At 40.7% G+C, this 23,293-nt stretch overlaps 2 protein-coding genes across 4 annotated transcripts in view; one reads left to right on the forward strand and one right to left on the reverse strand.

Annotated features, from left to right (window-relative positions):
- Positions 1–15,995, forward strand: part of sesn1 (sestrin 1) — a 66,739-nt gene extending 50,744 nt beyond the window's left edge. Inside the window, exons 1-10 of one of the 3 annotated variants that reach the window (XM_066701338.1) lie at positions 7,376–7,501; positions 11,413–11,478; positions 12,106–12,306; positions 12,409–12,591; positions 12,799–13,029; positions 13,362–13,509; positions 13,708–13,820; positions 13,935–14,125; positions 14,244–14,388; positions 14,713–15,995. In XM_066701338.1, the coding sequence (XP_066557435.1) occupies positions 12,199–12,306; positions 12,409–12,591; positions 12,799–13,029; positions 13,362–13,509; positions 13,708–13,820; positions 13,935–14,125; positions 14,244–14,388; positions 14,713–14,799 (1,206 nt within the window). In that variant the 5' untranslated portion in view covers positions 7,376–7,501; positions 11,413–11,478; positions 12,106–12,198 and the 3' untranslated portion in view covers positions 14,800–15,995. Of the gene's footprint in view, positions 1–7,375; positions 7,502–9,451; positions 9,687–11,412; positions 11,479–12,105; positions 12,307–12,408; positions 12,592–12,798; positions 13,030–13,361; positions 13,510–13,707; positions 13,821–13,934; positions 14,126–14,243; positions 14,389–14,712 lie in introns of those variants that run through there. The other 2 variants (XM_066701329.1, XM_066701319.1) reach the window with 2 other exon arrangements.
- Positions 15,996–17,637: 1,642 nt separating this feature from the next.
- armc2 (armadillo repeat containing 2) overlaps positions 17,638–23,293 on the reverse strand; it is a 32,038-nt gene continuing 26,382 nt past the window's right edge. Inside the window, exons 16-18 of the mRNA XM_066701352.1 lie at positions 22,990–23,122; positions 20,370–20,524; positions 17,638–18,755 (exon numbers count right to left, since the gene is read on the reverse strand). Coding sequence (XP_066557449.1) covers positions 18,604–18,755; positions 20,370–20,524; positions 22,990–23,122 — 440 coding nt within the window. The 3' untranslated portion in view covers positions 17,638–18,603. The remainder of the gene's footprint in view (positions 18,756–20,369; positions 20,525–22,989; positions 23,123–23,293) is intronic.

Here is a 23,293-nt window from a genome sequence, read left to right on the forward strand (position 1 = left end):
AGATTTTATTCTTGGCTTAAGGTTGTTTTAATATTCCTGCTGAATTTGTCTATAGCAGTTCTTTATTCCACACTCCTCAGCAGTGCCTAATAGGCTTTGTTTTGTTGTGTTTGTGTGCACAGTGCAGTCTTTTATTCAAGGCCACCTCCATAGGACTTTGCAAAGCAATTCCTGGATTTGCTGGTAACATGAATTACCTCACTTGTTATGAAGATATTCATCGGCACACAAGTTCAGGCTATAGCTGTGCTTTTCACAGTATCAGAGGAACAAAAAAAGGGGGCTGGACTGTGTAGCTGTTATTCTGTGCATTGATTGGCCAGAGCCTGTTGCTAGGCTTATGTATTTTTTTATTTTTTCCTGAAGTTAAAAAGTCAAGTTTCAGCTGGTTCAATGCTATGTCAGACAACTTCACTTACTTGTTGAACACCCACAGTCTGTAGTTTCAGATAAAAAAACACACAGCTTGGCCTAACATATTAAAGAAATGTTTGCTTTAAAGAAGAATCCCTTAACAGACCTCTTTGAAGATTAGCTTAACACTTTTTGTTAAAAATCCCTGTCAGTTTATAGCACTGTGCTCTGACATGTATTGTTACAGTACCCAGTGCATTAGTAGCTCTTGCTTTGATGGATAATGCCAGTTTTTCTTCTCCAAGGAATCTGGTGTAATTTCCCGGTGTGAGCAGTTGAAGACCTGCAGTTTGAATGGCTGTTGTTAAAGGTGTAGTTTTTCCTTAACCTGATCAAATCTGGCTATAGTTTGCTCTTACTAATATTTTAAAATTGCCTCTAAAAATACAACCATATGATTCACCTTGTGGTTATGATTACTTCTTTTCATGGTGATAACAAAAACAGCAGCGCTAACATGTTTGCAAAAATAGGACATAAATAAATAAGGCAGAACATGATGTATCTATACAGACTATAAGTCCCATTTAAATGTCAGTCAAGGAAAATGATGTAGCAGAGCAGGATTTGCATTTGAATATCAAATGATGACATAGATATTGTTTTTAGAGTTAGATGCCTCATTCTGTGAAGTGCTGCCCTGCATTGATTCAGGTTATATGACACTGCTGACAGACAGTGCTCAGCTTTCTGAACTTGGGCGATGATATCTGGCCCAGACTGTGGAATTGTGGAAGTTGGGAAAGTATGTCACTGGGCAGTTTTAAAGGACACCCTTTAAAACCGGACTAAAGCAGCCCCTTTGATAAGGGACGCACAGATCTCATGAATTAAGGACTTTTCTGGTAAATCACATCATGTTTCACTTGTGTGCTGAATTTGCATCTCTTTCCTGAGTCATATTGCTCACTGAGTTGTACAGATAGTGATCTTAGCAGCTCAGTGTCTGTTAAAGCCAAGATAATCTGCAAAGCCCCGAGGCCCTCTATGTTGTGATTGCCGGCTTCTGTGAGGGTGTTTGTACATCACAGAGTTTCTGTGCCTCCGCCAGTTCTCCCCAGATGCAAAGCTTACCTTGAATTCCTACAGCATTCACACTGGAGAACTACTCCTTTATTTCAAGTCCTCTGGAAAACTAAATCATGTAGAAGGTTTTGATGCTATCAGTTGGGTTCCTTGCTTCCCTGCAAGTAACTAAAAAAAATATGTGGATATTCTTTTTTTGTGATACATTGAAGTGCAGATAATCTTTTGGTTTACCTCCTAAAAAAATATTCTATAAACTTGCATGCAGTTGAGTTATGGCTGATTGGTCTATAATTGCCTGACACAGTATCCCTTCTTGTCATCGTGTATGTGTATTTCAAATCAGTCAGTAACAACCCCTCTTTTCCATGTTTACTGAATCGCATCCCTCATTTCCAGTATGACTGGGTAGCCACCATTGTTACCATGTTAAGTTCTAGTCCCTCGAATACTACAGCTTCAATTATACTGATTTCAATGTCGTGGTGGACAGAATTCTAGCTAGCTGCTCAGCAACAGTGCACTCTTGCATTATACCAGTTCAGCCAGCTAGGCACAGATGGAGAAGGACTGTATTAAACCAGTTGAGGCCAGCCATCCACAAATAGAAAGCTTCTGTATTGTCCTGGCTACCACCGTGCCAACAGCCCTCAATTGGAGCACTTCTCTTTCACAGCAGTCAGTGCCAAATGCTACATTTTCACAGCGACCAGGACCAACCGCCTTTAAAACACACCGTGTGCTTAACTTCCGTACTGTCCATTCTCACTTGCTGGTCTAATTTTAGGATTGGCACGGTGTCAGCTCTATGCTGGTTGCAGAACTTTTTAAAACAAACTATGGTACTTAAAGCTTTCATTAAAAGGTTTGTTGTTTTTTCCACCGAGTGATCCTGTTCTCCACCCCCTCACCCCCATCTTAAAAAAATAGTAGCTGAATGATGTCATCTTTAAAAAATGTGTGAATTAAGTTTTCTTTTATTATGAATGAACAATGCAATCTCTAGAACAAGGTTCATGTTTAAAACAATACTCAGCTGGATCTAAAACAGCATAGATTAATATGCGGAGCATAATTATTACACACCCCGAACATGTTACTGTATTGCAAAGTTTGAGATTTATTTTTGAAAGACAAGCCCAGTCTGTACAAATCTCTTTATTTAAATGTTAAACATGCAATATATGGTTCACATTGGTGTAATATACTGGTATAATGGTACAACAGAATTTAGTTTTCTGGCATTCATTGTAAACATGATTTGAAAGAATTGCTCATTTAAAAAGAAGCAGCTTGAATTGAAAAAATCTAAAACAACGAACAAACAAAAAGAGTATACATTTTTTTCTGTTCCTTTTTCCAAAGTGCACTGGCCACATGTACCACTTCAGATCTCTCCAGGATGTAAGTTGACCCCTTGTGACAAACAACATAATTTGGTGTGGCAACCAAAGTTTCTCAAGCATTATTTCAAACCTCTTCTACTTAGAAAGGTTAATAAATATAATATTTTCCCAAGTCATATACTAAATCTTGAATACTGATTTCATTCAAGATTATTTTAGGTTCTGTTAGCATAATGTTGATTCTCAAATGGGGTAAGAGCTAGTTTTGATTCAAGGGCTGTACTTGTCTTGTCTTGTAGTTGATCAGTTTTATGCTGTTATACTCCAGTGCAACTACACTGAAACCACCAAGGCTTCATTTGCAAAGCAGTTGGTTGCGTTACCCTGCAACTGACGACAGGGTGGGTGACTTGACAATATATGTTGGCAGAGAATGTCCTGATGTGGGGCCATATAAAAGTTTAGTCGCACATGGCTAAAGTAAAGTACACCGAAGTATTAATGTTTTTTTTATTATACCAGTACAGTAGAGCTAATTAGTTTTGCTACTTCATAATCATTTTGGCTCCTGTTTAAAAGAGCTTTAGCCCAGCGCTGACCAAACCTTCCTTGGTTTGCTGAGCCATGGAGCTTAAAGCTGTTTCCCAGCAGAATGCTGACTGTGGTTCCAGCCCTGTTTACAGCTTGGGCCACTCACACAATGAACTTGCTGAATGGCGAGTATCTGACTTGCAGCTGGTGCCAGTTTTACAAGCTCTTACAGAATGTGTCTCATAGTGCTACAGTTGAACACAACCTTTCTCTCCAAGAGAGTAACTGCAGGGCTTTTACTTTCACCTCTCGTGTGTGTGTATGTTTAGAAAATACGAGTACTTGACAATAATAGTCTAAGGCATTCACACCCTTCATTGAAATAGCTATTCAGTGATTAATTTAGACCTATGTCTTAATTAATTAATTGAATGGTATATTGCTTTGTTAGGTCAATTAAGGATTCGATTAAGCAATTAAGACCTCAGTTGGAACAAAAACCAGCAGGGCAGGGGGTACTCCAGGACTGGTTTGAAAACCCCTGATTTAGAGTAATGCTTATTGTTCACTTGACCAGGGGTTTCTGGTTATGGGACCCTTTCAAAACTTCAGCTTCAATAAGTACCCTCTCAATTTAAACATCACAGTAAGCTGAATTATATAATTATTATAAATCATAGTATTATAATATTTAACTGCAGGTCAAAAGATTCACCATATGCTTTTTCATTACAGTTCTGTTGTATAAATGCAGAAGTGGTCATGATTTGAGATATTGTTTGTTAAAAACATTTCCAGGTTTTGCTGGGGGACCTTCTCAACTTTCCCTCAATCCACGTCCCCCTGGTTGATAGCCACTGCATTCAACTATACTTCCTCATCAATGAGGTCTTCAGAGTTAGTTGAACACTCATTTTGCCTAGAAAAAATGGCAAAGATTCCAGTTGACCGAACTAAGCTAAGACAGGCGCTGTGTAAACACGTGACAGAAATCAATGGAGAGTCTAAAGTTTATACACCCCCCTCTATCCCATTTCAACCATCTATACACAGTTATAAATTAGCTATTAAAACACTTCAAACTCCAGCTGGATAGCACTCTTCAACCAGGAGCTCCCACGACAGCACTGGCGAGACACAACGCTGAGATATAGGGCTGAGGTTTGGGACTGCAGCTCAGGAGAATGAGAGTGATAAGACTGCAGCTGCTTAGATAACAAAGAACGGCCAACCAGCCCTGCAGCACAACACTACCCTGCCCTGGCTACCTTGCCTAATCTTGATTGAGCTGGCTTTCTTTCGTTGACTTAAATTAATGCATAATACAATGTTACAAACAATCTATTTATTAAAGGGCTACATGATTAGATTTGCTACATACAGGCCATTATTTTATTGTGGATTGTGCCTGTGTGTATCTTCAAACCAAGCTTTGTGATTAGGGAACAGTACTTTCATAGTTTCATAACGTTGATACACTTAGGGGTCATGTGTATGGGTTAGAGTGTATCCTATACAATGCTGTTGGGCTTTATAGCAGATTAACAAAGCATTGAACTGGATCTTGAAGTCTAATTTTGTGGTAGGTGTTGGACAAGGAATTCAATTTGCCTGTTATTATTACATCCACTTTAACACAAACATGAACATGAGTTAATACTAATAGAAATGTGCTGTTCATCAGCAAATTGGAGTTCCTGGCTCCTGACTGATGCTCTTTCTCTTCATTTTAGATCCCTCCTCAGAACTTACACTTCCAACACATTTTGTTCCCATTATTATTACCATTATTTTTTATTTTTAGAACTAAAATAATGGAGCTAAATGGATCTACTGTTGACAACACTTTATTAAAAGGGAGGGGGTTAGTCTGACTCCAGGGTGGATTTGAATAATTTTGTTTTTAAATACTGCACATAACTGAACATTTTTTTATATAGGTATGCCAGGTGAGTGTTGAGTTTCAGGCATATCCAAAGCAGGGTATACCTGTACTGTAAATATACACCGATCAGCCATAACATTGAATATGTGAATAACACTGATAATCTCGTTATCATGGCACCTGTCAGTGGGTGGGAAGTGAACATTTTGTCCTCAAAGCAGGAAAAATGGGCAAGCGTAAGGATCTGAGCGACTTTGACAAGGGCCAAATTGTGATGGCTAGACGACTGGGTCAGAGCATCTCCAAAACTGCAGCTCTTGTGGGGTGTTCCCGGTCTGCAGTGGTCAGTACCTATCAAAAGTGTTCCAAGGAAGGAAAAGTGGTGAACCGGCGACAGGGTCATGGGCGGCCAAGGCTCACTGATGCACGTGGGGAGCGAAGGCTGGCCCGTGTGGTCCGATCCAACAGACGAGCTACTGTAGCTCAAATTGCTGAAAAAGTTAATGCTGGTTCTGATATAAAGGTGTCAGAACACACAGTGCATCGCAGTTTGTTGCGTATGGGGCTGCGTAGCCGCAGACCAGTCAGGGTGCCCATGCTGACCCCTGTCCACTGCCGAAAGCGCCTACAATGGGCATGTGAGCATCAGAACTGGACCACGGAGCAATGGAAGAAGGTGGCCTGGTCTGATGAATCACGAGTTCAAGGTGTTGACTTGGCCTCCAAATTCCCCAGATCTCAATTCAATCGAGCATCTGTGGGATGTGCTGGACAAACAAGTCTGATCCATGGAGGCCCCACCTCGCAACTTACAGGACTTAAAGGATCTGCTGCTAACGTCTTGGTACCAGATACCACAGCACACCTTCAGAGGTCTAGTGGAGTCCATGCCTCGACGGGTCAGGGGTGTTTTGGCGGCAAAAGAGGGACCTACACAATATTAGGCAGGTGGTCATATTGTTATGGCTGATCGGTGTACAGTGGGGGAAAAAAGTATTTGATCCCCTGCTGATTTTGTACGTTTGCCCACTGACAAAGAAATGATCAGTCTATAATTGTAATGGTAGGTGTATTTTAACAGTGAGAGACAGAATAACAACAACAAAATCCAGAAAAATGCATTTCAAAAAAGTTATAAATTGATTTGCATGTTAATTGGTTGAGCATTTCTTGTATTTGATGACTGTTGCTGGGCAAAAAAACAAAAAAAACAAAAGGAAAGGAAAGTTATTGCCACCCCCGCTTTATAGAAATGTGTATCATGATCTGTATCTGCTTACTAAACTAATGTGCTGACATTTAAAGGGACAGTGTTATACATCTCCTCTCTCTCACATATTGAAGTGGGAGATGGAACAGGTGTGGGTTTCTGTCATAATTCTACAGTTAAAAGAAACAAAAGGATGTTAAAGATTAAGCCGCTCTTAAACCACCAAACACACAACCCACACGACACTTGGAAACCACAAAAAAACATAACTCTTTATCATACACAGGTTCACAGACCTAAAGCTTCAGGTTCACACAGTATAAAACATAAGCAAGAGTGGTGCTTAGTTTGCATATCCCTGTAACTTATCTTTCATTTTCTCTAGGCTAAATTAGTGTTTAACAAACTCTGAAAAAGTATAATTTAATCAACATCTTTTAAACTAAATTAATAATTGATTATCAAATGAAGCATGTGAATATGTTTCACTACAGCTGTACTTATGGAGCATGATATAGACAAATATAAATGTTTATTTTACCCTATAACCATACTTAACACTAGAGAAGCATAAATAGGGTAATATTTTGGGGTTGCACTTTTTGTCATGACTCAGTTTTTTAGCAGACACCCTTATCCAGGGTGACTTGCAATTGTAACATTATATCACATTATTTTTACATTTTACCCATTTAAACAGCTGGGCATTTACTGGAGCAATCTAGGTAAAGTACCTTGATCAAGTGCCTACTCCACACTACACATCACATCACACTGTGGCATCACATTACACAAAGGCGATCGGCAGTTTATCCTGGTAAACCAGTTTGTTTGGATCGTTTCTGATGTATTGGTTAAGCAGAAGCAGGATGTGCTTATTGGTGTACAGGTCGTGAGTTGTGATGCAATTGTGGTGCTGAATTGTGGACTGGGGGGCTAACAGGTTGTCAAACAGGCAGGAGGTCGGACCGTGTACATGAGAGGGATAAACCAGGTTAAACTGAGACTTCTGGAAAGACACAAAGGCGGCAGTGACACGGGTAAAACGTGTGACTTGGCGGGATTGATGTACAGCATGCGTCTGTCTATGTAAGTATGTATGTACAGTGCCTATAGAAAATCAGCACCCCCTTGAACTTTTTTCATTACAAAACTGATCAAGATCTATCAAGTTCCCTGGGGAAGTCATGGCACACATTTGTTATTGGGATTAGGTTGAAGCACTCAAGGATATTTACCTTTTTGTTCCTAGCCACTCCAGCTTTGGCTGTGTGCTTCGTGTCGTAGTCGTGCCGTGAACTATTTAAGGACAAAAATGTCCATTTTATTTTTGTCGAACCACAGAACGTATTGCCACCTGGCTACTGAATCTCCTCAGTTTTTTTTTTTTTTTGTGTGTGTGTCCAAATTCAGGGTGGGCTTTCTTGAGTAATGGCTTCCTTCTTTCCACCCTACCTTGCAGGGGAAATTTACCACCAAGGGGTTTGTTTGGAGTTCATTTGAAAGCTATAAGGCAACAAAAGGTGCAATTTTGAAAGGGAGTGTAGACTGTAGGCACTGTATGTGACATAGCTCTCCAGCAAAGCCAAACAGTGAAGTATTGGAACCTGTACATGGAAAGGCCTGCTGCTAGATATGTTAGTATATAAGTGTTTTTAAGGATCTTTTTATAATTGGTCACCAAATCAGAGCACTTAACCTAGCCAGCCAGCAACTGTGTCCAATGTGCATGCAAAACCAAGAATGAATAAGGCTAAGAGCAATACAAGTCAAATATACTATATTAATACTATAATAATATTAATACACTTATCAAATTGTGGATCTGCCTTCTTTAACTTTAGTAGCTCCACTAAAGTGGGATCAATATCTTAATCTGCACCAGACCCTGCATTTACCACAACACAAAGCTGGGAACATGAATACCTCTGATTCTCCATTTATTTGTTTCGTTTTGTTAGGTTGCATCTCCTTTGGGACAAACTCGACTGTTGATTATTTTAATGTAGTCTGTCACAAAAGTGTGCACTAGACGTCATGTCAGCACAGTCGCAGCGTGTTCACCATTGGGCAGAGCTGCGGGTTGGTGTGTGAGCTCCTGCACAGAGGCCTCAGTGTGCACCCAGCAGCACGGCTTCTTAAACGCGCTTGTGTACTCGCTCATTGACTGTGCAGTGTGTTATTCGTACCAACATTGCCAAATATTGTGACCAACTCGCTGGCCTTTTTTCGCCAAGGAAACATCCCTCTTATTTTCCATTACAAAAAATACACCTCTCCACACGTCGCACAAGTTTAAAGCACATTGCCCAGTGGGAGTGCTGTCATTGATGCTTCTGGAGGGCCAGTGTAATTGTGCAGGCCGCTTTCTTCAAGCAGGCATCCTTTACTCACGACGATACTGTTTTTCTGCATGGCGTGTTGCTGATTTGACTGGTGTATTTCAACACTGCTGTATTGGTTTGGTATTGAAAGTCACGAAGGTCTCACTTTTCCGAAGATAAAAAAACACTATCGTGATATTATGCAAATATATAACGTAAGGCGAGTCCTACACAAGGCTTTTAAGTTCATTCGTATCATTGTTACCTCAGACTGGTGTAACTGAACACGACAGTTGTTCACTGGGTAATGTGTGTGGTATAAAAATGCTAGCGACTGACACAAAACACAACCCACTGCTAAAGTTGTTATGTTTTGTGGCAGTCGCTAGCATTTTTATACCACAAAACATGAAACGATAGCGCACGTCTGCACAATCCCGCCGATCCCAGTGGTGGAGCGGCGCAGATCTGCGCAGACCTGCGGACATCTGCGCTACACGATTTGTCCAGCCTCCACGTCTTCTACGAGCGTGTGATTGGACGATCGCGTCATGAGCGCACTTTGCGATTGGCGCAGAGCCATGCCAATCAGGAGGCGTGTTCGGGGGGCTCGCCGCAGTTGTTTACGCCGGCTGCTCTCGCGTGTGATTGGACGCGGCGCAGGCGCGTCACTGCAGACGCTGCGATTTATTTGCTGGAGAAAGAGGCGTGAAGTATTGCGCCCCAGACCGCGCAGCTGAGCACCGGCCGCCGTCGTCTGCGCTGCAGGGAACAAAGCCTGGGAATTACAGCGAGCTGTCGCGCAAAACGGTTCAAACGTTGATATAAATATTAGTAAGCGTTGGGGAGATAAGATGAGGCATGCAACTACAGCAAACAAAGCGGTGGAAAACGCGTCACTTACAGATCTGTTTAAGATATGCTCTCAGTGTGAGCGGCTTTGTAGAAAGGTAAGGCACATCGCGTTCCTTGTAATGTTTGGTTAAGATGGATTACAATCCCCAGGACGCCGGCAGGTGGGATGCAGTGAGCGGGCCTGACAGTGCGGCAGTGCAGGCTCTGTGCTCCGTGCAAACACGCAGTTGCATCGGCTCCACAGGCAGGTCCTTAGCGCCGTTTCTGCGTGTTGGAGCAAACGTCTCCCAGCTCCATTGCTCGTGTTTGTGTGCTCAGCGTGTAACGTTAAGGTAACTCGTCTGATCTGAGCATTGTGCAGCTACTTCTGCGCAGATAGTGCAATTAAGTTTTAACGGGCTTAGTCGGTGCGGCATCTGCTCTTGCAGAAAACAAAGCCACCAGCACATACATGGTTATTTTTCTGTTGATTGCAAAGTAGTTTAAAAGCCTCTATTGGATTTATGAGGGGAAAACTCAGATGGACATGGATTTCTTTAATGACGGTTAGAGAGTTTTGGAGGTTAGATCGCTCTATCCAGTTTCCTTGAGGAAAAGTGGTGGCGATTGTGATCATAAACATGCATGCATGTGTATTGGTAATTATTATTAAATTGCAATAGATGAATGTGCATGTTGAATAGGTCGGATTTCAATTCCATATATTATTTCCAGTTGCTTATAAGATGCGGTGTTGCAGGTGTTATACGTGCTAAATGGTAATGCATTTAATAAAGCAAATGCAATAACTGTCCTGGACCAACATGCAACGAGGATGAATGGAATGTATTATAATATTGTTTTAGCACTTACGCAGATTACATACTTTCTCTTGACTATTGATGGAATCAAGTAGCTTTGGCTTCCAGAATTTTCTCTGTCTGCATGGGCAACCTGAAGACGCATAACTCACAGGCACTAGGGTTTTGCCATCAGGAAAATAAATGCATGCATATTAAGATATTGGTCTATATCCTATTTTAATGTTGTTCTTCTGAATTGACTACTGTATATGCGCTAGGCAAACACTGTCATTTTGATTTGTAATCTCATGTTGCCTCTACGTTCACAGATGGATGTGTTCTGCAGTCTGAAAATATTGCAGATTAATCGCATGTTTAGGAGAAGTCACCATTTCTTTGCCTTGGGAATCATCAGTTTCTTGCACATTCTCATTAAGTGTAATTCATATTTTTAGGGTCATGCAGTTGCACTGATGGATTTGATCTGGACTAGGAACTCTTGCAAAGGTTGTTTCTTGAGGTGTGGAGTTTAGAGAGACAATGACTATAAAGACCCTGCAGAGGCAGTGCTGAGGTTTTAGTCCATTGCTAAATGCCCATGTCTGGGTTGCTGTTGGGGGGGTTGTCTTGTGCGTCTGGCACAGCCCTTCAATGTGGCAGTAACTCCAGTGTGCTTGTTTGTTGAGACTGATGTTCTCACATTGCTTGGGCTTGCAAACAGATGTAGAGTCACTCCAGAGTGCAGGAGGAGTGAGAGGCCTCTTGCTCAATGGAGAGGAGCTCTACTCTGGGTTCTGGGCACCCCGCCAGACTCTCGCCAACTTACTGTGTTGTGCTTCAGTTTTTCTCATCAGAAGTCATTTTCACGATGAATTCTCACCATCAGTCATGTAATAGAACTACATTTTATAGGTCAGCATGCCATACTGAATAGTAACACATTTATTTTAATTACTAAATTCTAGCCTATGGTTCATACAAGACCCATTAATTCTTAAAATTAGCTTCTGTAACCGATTTTTGTATTTTTTCTTTCTAGGAAATTGGGGTAAGAATCCCAAGACCTCTGGGACACGGACCAAGCAGATTTATCCCTGAGAAAGAGGTATTGATTCAGATTTAATCCTTTACTCTGTTTTCAGGGCATTTACAATCTAGCTTCTAAAATGAAACTTATGTTTATTTAACTTGTATAAATGCCTTGCCAATGTTTTGAAAATGCAAATTACCCCTCCCCCTCTTTTGGAGCTTCTGTGAACTTTGTGTGCTGTCATGCCCTGCATAGCTTTTAACATTACCTGTGTGCCCTACACTAATTGACAAATACTGATTTATACTATTGATATTGAATTCTACCACTGTAGTGGTTTGGGGTGTGTGGCAGGCAAGTGATGGGCCGCTGTACAATTCCTTTGAACTTTCACTTTGGTGTTTCCATGAAATGTACACAAGTCCTGGTTAAGGTCCTGTGAAAAGTCAATAAGATGAGTTGACCTGGAGCTGTTAATATTTAAGATTCTGTTCAACCAAATTACAAGAACTGAAAAACAAGTTTAAAATAACTTAATTTTTTAAGCATGCACGACAAATTTGCAATTACTATTGTATTGTATTCCTTGATGTTAGATAATATTGTTACTAGTATGTGATTTACATATGACTGCAGCTAGTTTTTTTTTTTTTTTTCTCCGTCCCTACATGCATATATTTTTTAACAATCATTTTCCTCTAGATTCTTAAAGTGAGCAAAGTTGATTCAAGAACACAGGCGATATTTGAAGACGCTTTTGCTGCCTTGGGCCGCCTTGACAACATCTCACTGGTGATGGGGTTCCATCCTCAGTATCTGGAGAGCTTCCTGAGGACACAGCACTACCTGCTGCAGATGGACGGCCCTCTTCCTCTGCACTATCGGCACTACATTGGGATCATGGTAAGTGTTGAGGCACGTGGAATAGTGTTCCAGTGGAACTGAAGGGTGGAACTTGTGTGATTGTCTGAATGGTGGGTGTTGATCAGCATCTCGTGTTTTCAGGCTGCAGCCAGGCCTCAGTGTTCCTATCTGGTAAACCTGCATGTGAATGACTTCCTTCAAGTGGGAGGGGACCCCAAGTGGCTGAACGGCCTGGAAGGTGCCCCACGCAAGCTGCAGCATCTGAGAGAGCTGAACAAGATCTTGGCCCACAGACCATGGCTGGTCACAAAAGCACACATTGAGGTAGGATGTGACGGGAGCCTGTTGGATTGTCATGAGTGCAGTCTGTCAGAAAGGGTGATGCTTACAAGAGAGGAGGTAGAGTTTCCCCATCAACACCTAGTTCTTGCCTGGTTATGGTTAAGATGGTTAAGCGTCTATATCGCTCCGGAAACGTATGGATCTGAAAACCTTACAGAATATTTTGTGTGTGTGTGTGTGGTTGTCTAGCAACTCCTGAAGGCTGAGGAATACAGTTGGTCCCTGGCGGAGCTCATTCACGCAGTGGTGCTGCTCACTCACTACCACTCCCTGGCCTCCTTCACTTTCGGCTGTGGGATCAGTCCTGAGATCCACTGTGAGGGGGGGCACACCTTCCGGCCGCCCTCTGTCAGCAGCTACTGTGTCTGTGACATCGCCAATGGCAATGGAGCGCAGGAGGAGATGCTGGGGAACCATCTGGTGAGTGAAAGGGGCACCGTGTTTCCTGACGGTCGCTTCTGGGCACTTCATTTGTAGACCATGAAGAATGCACTCCCTTCTCCCCATGACCTTCAAGATGCGCACTATAATTAAAAGTTGGAAAGTAATGGTGATAACTCTGTTATATAGCAACTTTTGGAAGATCTGTTTGCCCAATTTAAATGTAATTAAAATGTAATGAAGCATTCTGAAAGTGTTTTTCCAGTCATTTTGAAGTGCTGTGATTGCATTAAAGATGTGGTCAGGGATGGATTTAGTTACCATCTGAGCAGAGGAGCTCAAAGAATCACAGTCTGCCTTCTGCACCCCAGGTGACTGAAACCTCTTGTGAAGTGGAAGCCCTGATGGAGAAGATGAAGCAGCTGCAGGAGTGTAGGGATGAGGAGGAGGCCAGTCAGGAGGAGATGGCCACCCGCTTCGAGAGGGAGAAGACCGAGAGCATGCTGGTGGTGACTGCAGGTAAGCCTGCTCCCTCCACACTGGCTCAGTCTTGCTGTGTACTGGAGGATGCCCTGTGTCTCCACCTTGGCATCGTGCTACTGCTTTAATTATGAAAAACTATTTAAAAATATATTTTTTTTTCCAAGCCTTTTTTTGATTGAGGGAAGGAAAAAAAAAAAAAAAAAAAACTATCATTCTGCTTTATTTGCCCAACAGAGGATGATGAGATGGTGCCAGCTCGAGATGTGTCCCGGCACTTTGAGGACACCAGTTATGGCTACAAGGACTTCTCTAGGCGTGGAGAGCACGTGCCTACATTTCGTGTCCAGGTGGGATTCTCAAAACTTCTGAACAGCCGTTAAATAGGGAAATCATTCTGTTCTGTAAATTGCTATAGTTTTGTTATAGTCCTAGCTGAATTTGTGGACATGCTTTTGTTTTAGGATTACAGTTGGGAGGACCATGGCTACTCCTTGGTGAATCGTCTTTATCCAGACGTGGGGCAGCTGCTGGATGAGAAATTCCAGATTGCGTACAACTTGACCTACAACACCATGGCCATGCACAAAGATGTGGACACCTCCATGCTGAGGCGTGCGATCTGGAACTACATCCACTGCATGTTTGGAATAAGGCAAGTGTCTTTCACACCGCCGAACACCAAGAGTGTTTAACGCTGAAAGAGCTGCAAACCAAAATCAGACTGGGAAATATGCATTCATAATGAATCAATGTTTTGTTTTTTGCACCAGGTATGACGATTATGACTATGGAGAAATTAACCAGCTGTTGGATCGCAGCTTTAAGGTCTATATCAAGACTGTGGTGTGCAGTCCAGAGAAGACCACAAAGAGAATGTATGACAGCTTCTGGAGGCAGTTTCAGCACTCTGAGAAGGTAGGCCTTGCTTTGCACAGTTTATACAGAACACATTTCATGAATGCAGAGAACTGTCAAGAACGCTAAAGCCATTCCACAGCTGACCTGCATGGTCCTTCAGTTAACTGTGAAATAGGTTACCCATGTAGATCTTATTGGCCACCACATCGCTTGCATTGAGTGCAACCATGATGCCAGACCTAAGACCGCAGGCAACAGCAGTAGTTTAATTTGAATTACCTTTTTGATCGCTTTTCTTTTTGTTATTCAAAACTGAGCTGTATTGATAAGGGCAGATTCGTTGGAATGGTGTTGTGATGAGATCTGTTTTCTCTCCTCCAGGTACATGTGAATTTGCTTCTAATGGAAGCTCGAATGCAGGCGGAACTGCTCTATGCTCTGAGAGCCATTACTCGCTACATGACATGAAGTGCTTTGTTCTGTTCCTTGTGTGGACATTTCAAAGGAAACTGAATGTTGAATAGATCTTCATGATGGATGTGGACAGTCCTCTGAATGGAGAGCTGACTAACTGGCTGCTGTGAATCCGTTGTGCCATAAACGTGCGGTGGTGCATCTATGCTAATACTTGGCTGTGAGGCAATCCGAAGATGAGGATAGAAGACTGTGAAGAAGAAGCCAAACTTCAGTATTCCATTGCATCCGCTTTAATGTCGCTGAACGACGTGAAACATTTTAACAGCGTTCGCAGCGGTGCACTGAGCTGCACACATTATTTAGATTTCATTGTTTTGTATTAAAGCTGACATTTGAAATGACTGGAGGTAAACGAAATGAAACTAAACCATTTCCTGATGAAGTTGTTGGGCTGTATAATGTGTGCCTGAAACCAGTAGATGTTGAAAGTGGCGTTGCTGCTCTTCACACCAGTGGGATCTTTTAACCAGCTGGTTGTTCGTGTAAGCTAAAACAAGGGTGATGGAGAAACACGGTGACTCTCTGAGCCCACCTGTGTTCCCCCCTTGACACCTCTACACATTGTGAATTGGTATTTCCTTTAACACTTTGCATTTGACACCATCACCCGTCGAGGCACTTTTTAAGGATAAGACTGTTTTTACTGCTGTATTCTAATTGTTTTGAGGAAGCTTTGTATTTTCTCCATCAGTCAATATCACAGTCTTCCCTAGAGAAGTGCGCCTGTAATTCCCCCTCCAAGTCTTCCATAGACTGTCACCTAACAAAATCATTTTGCATTGGAATTTGAATACCTCTTAAGTGCTCTTTTTGGGCAGAAATACTGTTTTGCACCTGTTCTCCTTTTATGCTTCTGCTTGTCTGTGTCAGTGGCGGAGCTGAAAGGAGGGTGGCTTTATTTTTGACTGCACTGCTGCAGTCTCTGAGATGCTAGTTCTTACTGTTGATTTGAACTTAACCATTTAGCAGCTTTTATGGTGAAGTGGAGAATCCCATTTTGTGTACTTAAAACGTAAAGTACTTGATCAAGAAACAGAAACCGAATTGGACATATTACAACTGTGGGTTGAGGGGTACACTTTCAAAATGCCTGTAATTATAAATCGCAAGGTATTTCCTAAACCTTTGACGCGTATGAATATCAGTGTTACTTGCATTTTCATGAAAAATAAAATGTTTTCATAATAGTAAGCTGAAGGACCATTGGTGTTGTACAACAGACTTTCAAATCACATACATTGCACATGATTATGTCAATCACAGTTAAAGAACATACTGACTGGCTCTATATGTAAAATGTACAGTATCCCTACTTCTGCAGTCCTTTAAAACACATTTGAAAAAATGCAATATCTGATTGGAAATTAACTATCAAACTAGAAAGGTACATTTTGTTATTTGACTGATTTGTGCTATTTAAAAATTAGATCAATATTTAACGATGTCTGCAAACTTCAAATGAAATATTGCAGTAGAACAGGATCACGTTCAAAGCATCACAACAATACTTAGATGAATGTATTCCCACAATCACATGGTTAATTCTAGAAAACAATTGATCTGAACTGTTATGTAACTGTTCAAAGTTTTCAGTGGGTTACCCATCATAGGCGCCCATGAATAAGTGCTCAATGTGCTGCTGAATTGAGCTTAGGGTTCAATTCCTGCTATTGGACGATTCCCTTAAAGGAGGGCACATTCAGAGTCATCCTACCTACACACCTTGTGCCCCTATATGCAAGGGGAACCTCAGACAATTCACCCGGTTGTGGCTCTGTACTCCATCTAAGGTCTGCACTATTGTCAAGTGGTGCACTCCGAACATGACAGCGCTTCTTCTGGGTGCTAAAAGGAATAGGGGGTTATCTTTTCCAAGGGCCACGCTGGCTCTAGACTTGGAGTAAACGGTATTAATCAGGGCTGGATGTCTTTCAAAGGGTCAGCCATGTGTCAGTGATTTTCCTGCCCAGGAAAGGGCATGTCAGTGGATCAGGGCCAGGCTCTGCAGCCCATCCATGGACTGGTTTGCAATGAGCCTGAACATGCTTGTTTTCCCCTCTCCTTTGGCTGTAAGGATGCATTATTTAGCTGTAAAAACTATTAGAACGTGTGATGAACTCTGCAGTCACCGTATTAGCTTGCACTAAGTCAACATTACACATCACTCCAGCGCTGGAAAGGTTTTCACTGCCTTCCTGTTTCTGTTTGAATTTGACTTCAGAATAGTTCCAGAGACTTCAGATTCTTCATGGGACGGCACCCTATTTGGCTGAACTGGTTACTCAGTCTGTTCCCCAGTGAGCTCTCCATTCTGCTGATTTTGGACTTTTACCCTTAACAGAAGTTTGTTGAAGCCAGTGCCTGGCTTTTGTGCACAGGGCTCCCAACACATAGTCCTTGCCAAGGGCCTTGAGAACTGAAACATCTTTAACTCTTTGTTTCATCCTTCCTATAATGTGTTTTTAAACACATTTGTCTTGAAGCTATTGTACAATTCCTATTTGATTTGAACAGCATTTACATCTATATTGCATTCTATTTTATTTTAAAACACCATTCCAGAGTAGCAGCTGCAATAAATAGGTTTATCTGTAGATATTTTCAGATCCAAGGAAAACGTCTAAAATGCTTAGGCTGAACAAAACTGCTGACTGAGTTTCCTACCTAACTACCTAAAAGTAACAAAACTTACTGAGTAAATAAAATTGAGCTTTCAAGGACACAGTCTATTAAAAGCTCACATAAAAAAAAACAAGAACAAGGTGAACAATCTCTCTAAGAACAATAACAATTGACAGATTACGAATAAAATTAAACAACCCGTAGGCATTTTGTAATATTTACAGTTAAAGGGTTTATTTACACTGGTTTTAAAGCATACAGACTACATTTTGTTTTTTTGGATTGCAAAGAAGACTATTTTCAAAATTCATATACAGATGCTTCCTATTACAAATTGGCATGGTTTAATTTTCCTCCCTCTAGAATTAATCCTAATAATGGGACTGAAATAGAAGCATCTTTTGCCTTCTGTATGAACTCAAGATCCAACTGAATAAAACCACAAAGACAAATGTCTGGAATAACTGATTTAGAAATAACTCTTTACAGTAGGGAGTTCTTGCCCTGTTGGGGGAGGGTGATTAACATGCATTATTCACTAGGAGTTTGGAAAATAATTTAAATGTTTCAAAACTAATGTAAAAAGTCGGTTTTTCAGTGCAGTGTTATACTAACGTATTGTCTTTGGGACGTACAGTATATCTGCCTTCATTAAGTTTGGAAAGGGTATTACATATCTGATTTAATCTAAACAATTTCAAATTTACTACAACTGCTTAGCCCAGGTTATATGTACTGCTACAGCACATTATTTCACAGACCCAGATTAGCTCTAGTCATGGACTATCCAATGTTATTTTAGCTAGAGTAGCTCTAGACTGCTAATCAGAGCTCTGTGAAACCAGCCATATATTAATCAACTTCTTCACTATTTCACACTTACTACAAATTTCGATTTTCACATTTTCACTGGCCTTAGAACAAGACGGGATGTGATCCTTGGATCACCAAGTTATCAATGGACACCAAACGAGCAAGGTGAGATGAATGGCCTCCTCTATTTTGTAAACTTTGTTGTGTTTCTAATATAATCATCTTAAAAACAACTAAGAACGAGCAATGCGTAACATTGCACAACAAACATTAAAGTGCATAATAGCCCCAGATTATAACAAATAACATGGCATGAATCGCATGTTATGGGACAGAGAATGGAGAGCCTGTGTGAATGGCCTACGATGGTGCAGTGAGGGGCTCCAGCACAGAGATCTGACCCTGAATCCTGTTTCTCAGCCTCTGAGCCACGGGCACAAACTCCCTCTCCCAGCACACCCTGTGCATCTCTCTCAGATCTTCACTTGTGTCCCAGTGGACTGACACATCATCTGTCAAAACACATTATGGGGAAAATACCATTAAAAACATTTTTTGGAAGACATCCTAAGCTGTAAAATAAGAACAATTTTTAAACCAACAAAATAATGAACATCAACAAACTGCAAATTAAATCACCCTTATTACACTTGGAACTCAAACTGGGCGATGAGGAAATGGAACATTATCTGCATCCATTTGTTTTGTGCCGTTTTAACCGGAGCCATGGAAACAAACATGGTAACTCTCCTCACAATAAAGATAATGAATTGAACAGAGTAAGAAAAAGTGTGTTTTTGTAAAAGTAAATTGTAAAGTAATTTAAATATTAACTGTGTTATATTTTAGTTTCACTCTTGTTTTCAAATACATGTTAGACATTGAGAATAAATCTGTTATTTGAAGCCATGGATACAAAGAATAACCCTCAGTTCAGAGAAGAGAGACTCTAGAAAGGATTAACTAATGTTTTGAAAGTCAGCTTTCTCTGCAAATAAATAAATAAAACCATATCTCCACTTCAGTTTTCTCAGAGGAACTTTGAACTTTTGGATTTTACAGAACAAAAACAAATGACATCATCAGGCACACTCACTTGAAACACTTTCCTGTTCATTTAACACTTTATATCCTAACAAGCTTTTTATTAATTAAGATGAAAATTTGTAATGCTGAATAAATGCTTCTGCTTCTGTGTAAAAGAACGTGCTGCAATAGATGGCGTTTTGCTTCTCCTTTTGAAGGTACTGCAAAAGGAGCAGTTAATGTGAACCACAAACACTCCAGTCTTTAGCAGCAGCAGACATGAAATATACATGTTTCCACTTCAAGGACCTGATAAGACTCAAGCAAAAACTGTTTTAACTGTGTTTACAGCCGTTTTCTCTCGGGTACATTCAGTTGGAAGATGTTTCAATCATTATTTTAAAAACCTGAGGGTCAAAACATTTCTGCTTATATTCCCTGAAACTAAATTATGCTTCCCTATTAAAATCTCTGGCCTACCAGAACATTAGTTGAATATTTTTTGATTTTATGACTTCTGCTGATAATTAAAAGATCAATAGCACATGTTATTAAACAGAGAAAACAACATTTGACTGCACTGCTTTTGAAACAGTACATGCTTGTTACATGTCCACGAAAGGGTCAGCTTTAAAGTCTTCATATTTCATACACATACAACATACTGCATAAATCAAGTGTTTAGTGTCTGATGAATATACCTTTTTTTCTTTATGATTAGCAGCAATTTTGATTTATTTTGTTTTGGGTAAATAAAATTAAAAAGGACCCATTCCTTACGAGACTAAAATTGTTTAAACTTCTTAAGCCCTTATGGTGCAATGAATAACAATGCACAGAAACACTGAGGTATTCTGTTAAATCTGTTATTTGTTATGATATCCTAAACTGTACTTTATCCATTTTTATCTATTTATTATGTTTAAAGGCAAAATCCGTCAGTTAATCAATTACCTTGCTTTGCTTTAACTGAAAAAAGCGAGATTGCGATGCATGTACAATGCAATTCGTAGCTTTGAGGATAATTGAACAGGACAAAACATTATTAAATAAAAAACCCCAGCTGTACAGAAGGAGGATTGAAAATAAATCTATTCTACCTAAATAGACCGAGAGAAGCTGAAGCAGTGGCTGTATCTCCTCCTCTTCGAAGAACAGCGCAGTGCTCTCTTCACTGTAGTTCCACAGCGTCTTACATATAAGACTAGCCAACTGCCAGTCCACCGGCCCAAAGACTCTCAGACAGTCAATCAACCTGTAAGGCGAGTTTCAAATAACATTCAGAGGTCTTAACAATAAACCACAGCATCGCAATGTAGTACGTACTTCACCAGGGTAAATATTCCACGGTAAAAGGGTTTGAAAAGGGCAATATACAGAATGCAAAACATTTGCTTTGTTCACCAGAATGAGTCCAAGACAGAAAAGTATTCCAAGTGTAAACTACAGTACGGTATGTAAATATAGTTTTGCTATATCCTCGGCCTAGTATTTAAAAATAATAAACATGAATGGACAGTTGTAGTACAAAATACCTCTGAGTTACTTAGTTGAACTTTGGTCAAATCTTTGATCTCCCTGTAGAATACATTTAACACAGGTGATAAAGGTTAATTTTATAGCAAACTGAATGAGGAAAAAAGTATTAATAAAATACTAGCTTTTCCATGTTGAGTTTCAGTTCATCTGATTGTTTGAATAACAAGCATAGTAAGAGTCTTTGGAAAGTGAAAAGGCCTGTATTTCTGCTGCTTTGCTCCCACTGTACCGACTCCACACTCTTAATAGATATTAGACTGCCAGGGACTCTGAGTTCTTTAAGTGAGCAGGCCTGATTTAAATCGAATTGACAAAGTCCTCCCCAGTCTTCATGTTGTTGAGTGTAGACTTACACCAGAACATCAGAAATCTAACAGGCCACAAGAAAGCACACCCTTTCTGCCAGCCTCCTGATGTCTACTGTCACTTCCTCCTAGTGTTTCAACCATTCATTTACCTTTCTTTTCTGTAGTGACAATTATACTTTGAAGGGTATATATTCCTATCCATTTCAGTTCTACTCTTTGAAGAGTGCCCGTGAATGTATTTGCTGGATTTATAAAACAACACACTTCCATTTATTAACTTTCCTACAGACATCACCTTTCATTACTTTCTCATATTCCTTTCGGTAGTGTTATTATATATATATATATATATATATATATATATATATATATACACTCACCTAAAGGATTATTAGGAACACCATACTAATACTGTGTTTGACCCCCTTTCGCCTTCAGAACTGCCTTAATTCTACGTGGCATTGATTCAACAAGGTGCTGAAAGCATTCTTTAGAAATGTTGGCCCATATTGATAGGACAGCATCTTGCAGTTGATGGAGATTTGTGGGATGCACATCCAGGGCACGAAGCTCCCGTTCCACCACATCCCAAAGATGCTCTATTGGGTTGAGATCTGGTGACTGTGGGGGCCAGTTTAGTACAGTGAACTCATTGTCATGTTCAAGAAACCAATTTGAAATGATTTGACCTTTGTGACATGTTGCATTATCCTGCTGGAAGTAGCCATCAGAGGATGGGTACATGGTGGTCATAAAGGGATGGACATGGTCAGAAACAATGCTCAGGTAGGCCATGGCATTTAAATGATGCCCAATTGGCACTAAGGGGCCTAAAGTGTGCCAAGAAAACATCCCCCACACCATTACACCACCACCACCAGCCTGCACAGTGGTAACAAGGCATGATGGATCCATGTTCTCATTCTGTTTACGCCAAATTCTGACTCTACCATCTGAATGTCTCAACAGAAATCAAGACTCATCAGACCAGGCAACATTTTTCCAGTCTTCAACTGTCCAATTTTGGTGAGCTTGTACAAATTGTAGCCTCTTTTTCCTATTTGTAGTGGAGATGAGTGGTACCCGGTGGGGTCTTCTGCTGTTGTAGCCCATCCGCCTCAAGGTTGTACGTGTTGTGGCTTCACAAATGCTTTGCTGCATACCTCGGTTGTAACGAGTGGTTATTTCAGTCAAAGTTACTCTTCTATCAGCTTGAATCAGTCGGCCCATTCTCCTCTGACCTCTAGCATCAACAAGGCATTTTCTCCCACAGGACTGCCGCATACTGGATGTTTTTCCCTTTTCACACCATTCTTTGTAAACCCTAGAAATGGTTGTGCGTGAAAATCCCAGTAACTGAGCAGATTGTGAAATACTCAGACCGGCCCGTCTGGCACCAACAACCATGCCACGCTCAAAATTGCTTAAATCACCTTTCTTTCCCATTCAGACATTCAGTTTGGAGTTCAGGAGATTGTCTTGACCATGACCACACCCCTAAATGCATTGAAGCAACTGCCATGTGATTGGTTGGTTAGATAATTGCATTAATGAGAAATTGAACAGGTGTTCCTAATAATCCTTTAGGTGAGTGTATATATATATATATGTATGTATATGTGTGTGTGTGGTTGTCTCTCTGTTTTGATTACTTAATGTGTTTCAGTGTGGAATGTTTATTACCCATTTTTAGCATTTGGTTATGTGCAATCAGATCTTTGTATTTAATGCCAGTAGATAATTTGCAACTATTGATTCCACAACATTTAATTCACCCTTAACTATGCTATGTAAACAGACACTGATGCTACTGCTACCAAAAACTAAAAACAGGTGAGTAAGTGTGAAAAAGCGACTTCCTAAACAAACTCACTTCTGGATGCCCCTTTCCTCTCTCAGCACTGATCGCCTGGCCTTGTCCACGGTGAGGTTGACCAGCACGCCGCAGGCAGAGAAACACACATCGCGGTTCTTTGAATCCAGCAGCATGATCATGAACTTGTAAACTGGGCAATGACAAAGATGCACAGAAATCAACAGAAGGTTTAATGGAATCTGAATATGAGAAAGAAAGAACATTTGTCATATCATTCTTATTTGTAACATCGAAGAAAGTGAATTGCCTCTTAAATTGGGGAATTCATTCTCGATGATGGTGAGCTTGGGTTTATATGACA

This window comes from Amia ocellicauda, chromosome 1 (genome assembly GCF_036373705.1).
Source record: "Amia ocellicauda isolate fAmiCal2 chromosome 1, fAmiCal2.hap1, whole genome shotgun sequence".
Classification (NCBI taxonomy): domain Eukaryota; kingdom Metazoa; phylum Chordata; class Actinopteri; order Amiiformes; family Amiidae; genus Amia; species Amia ocellicauda.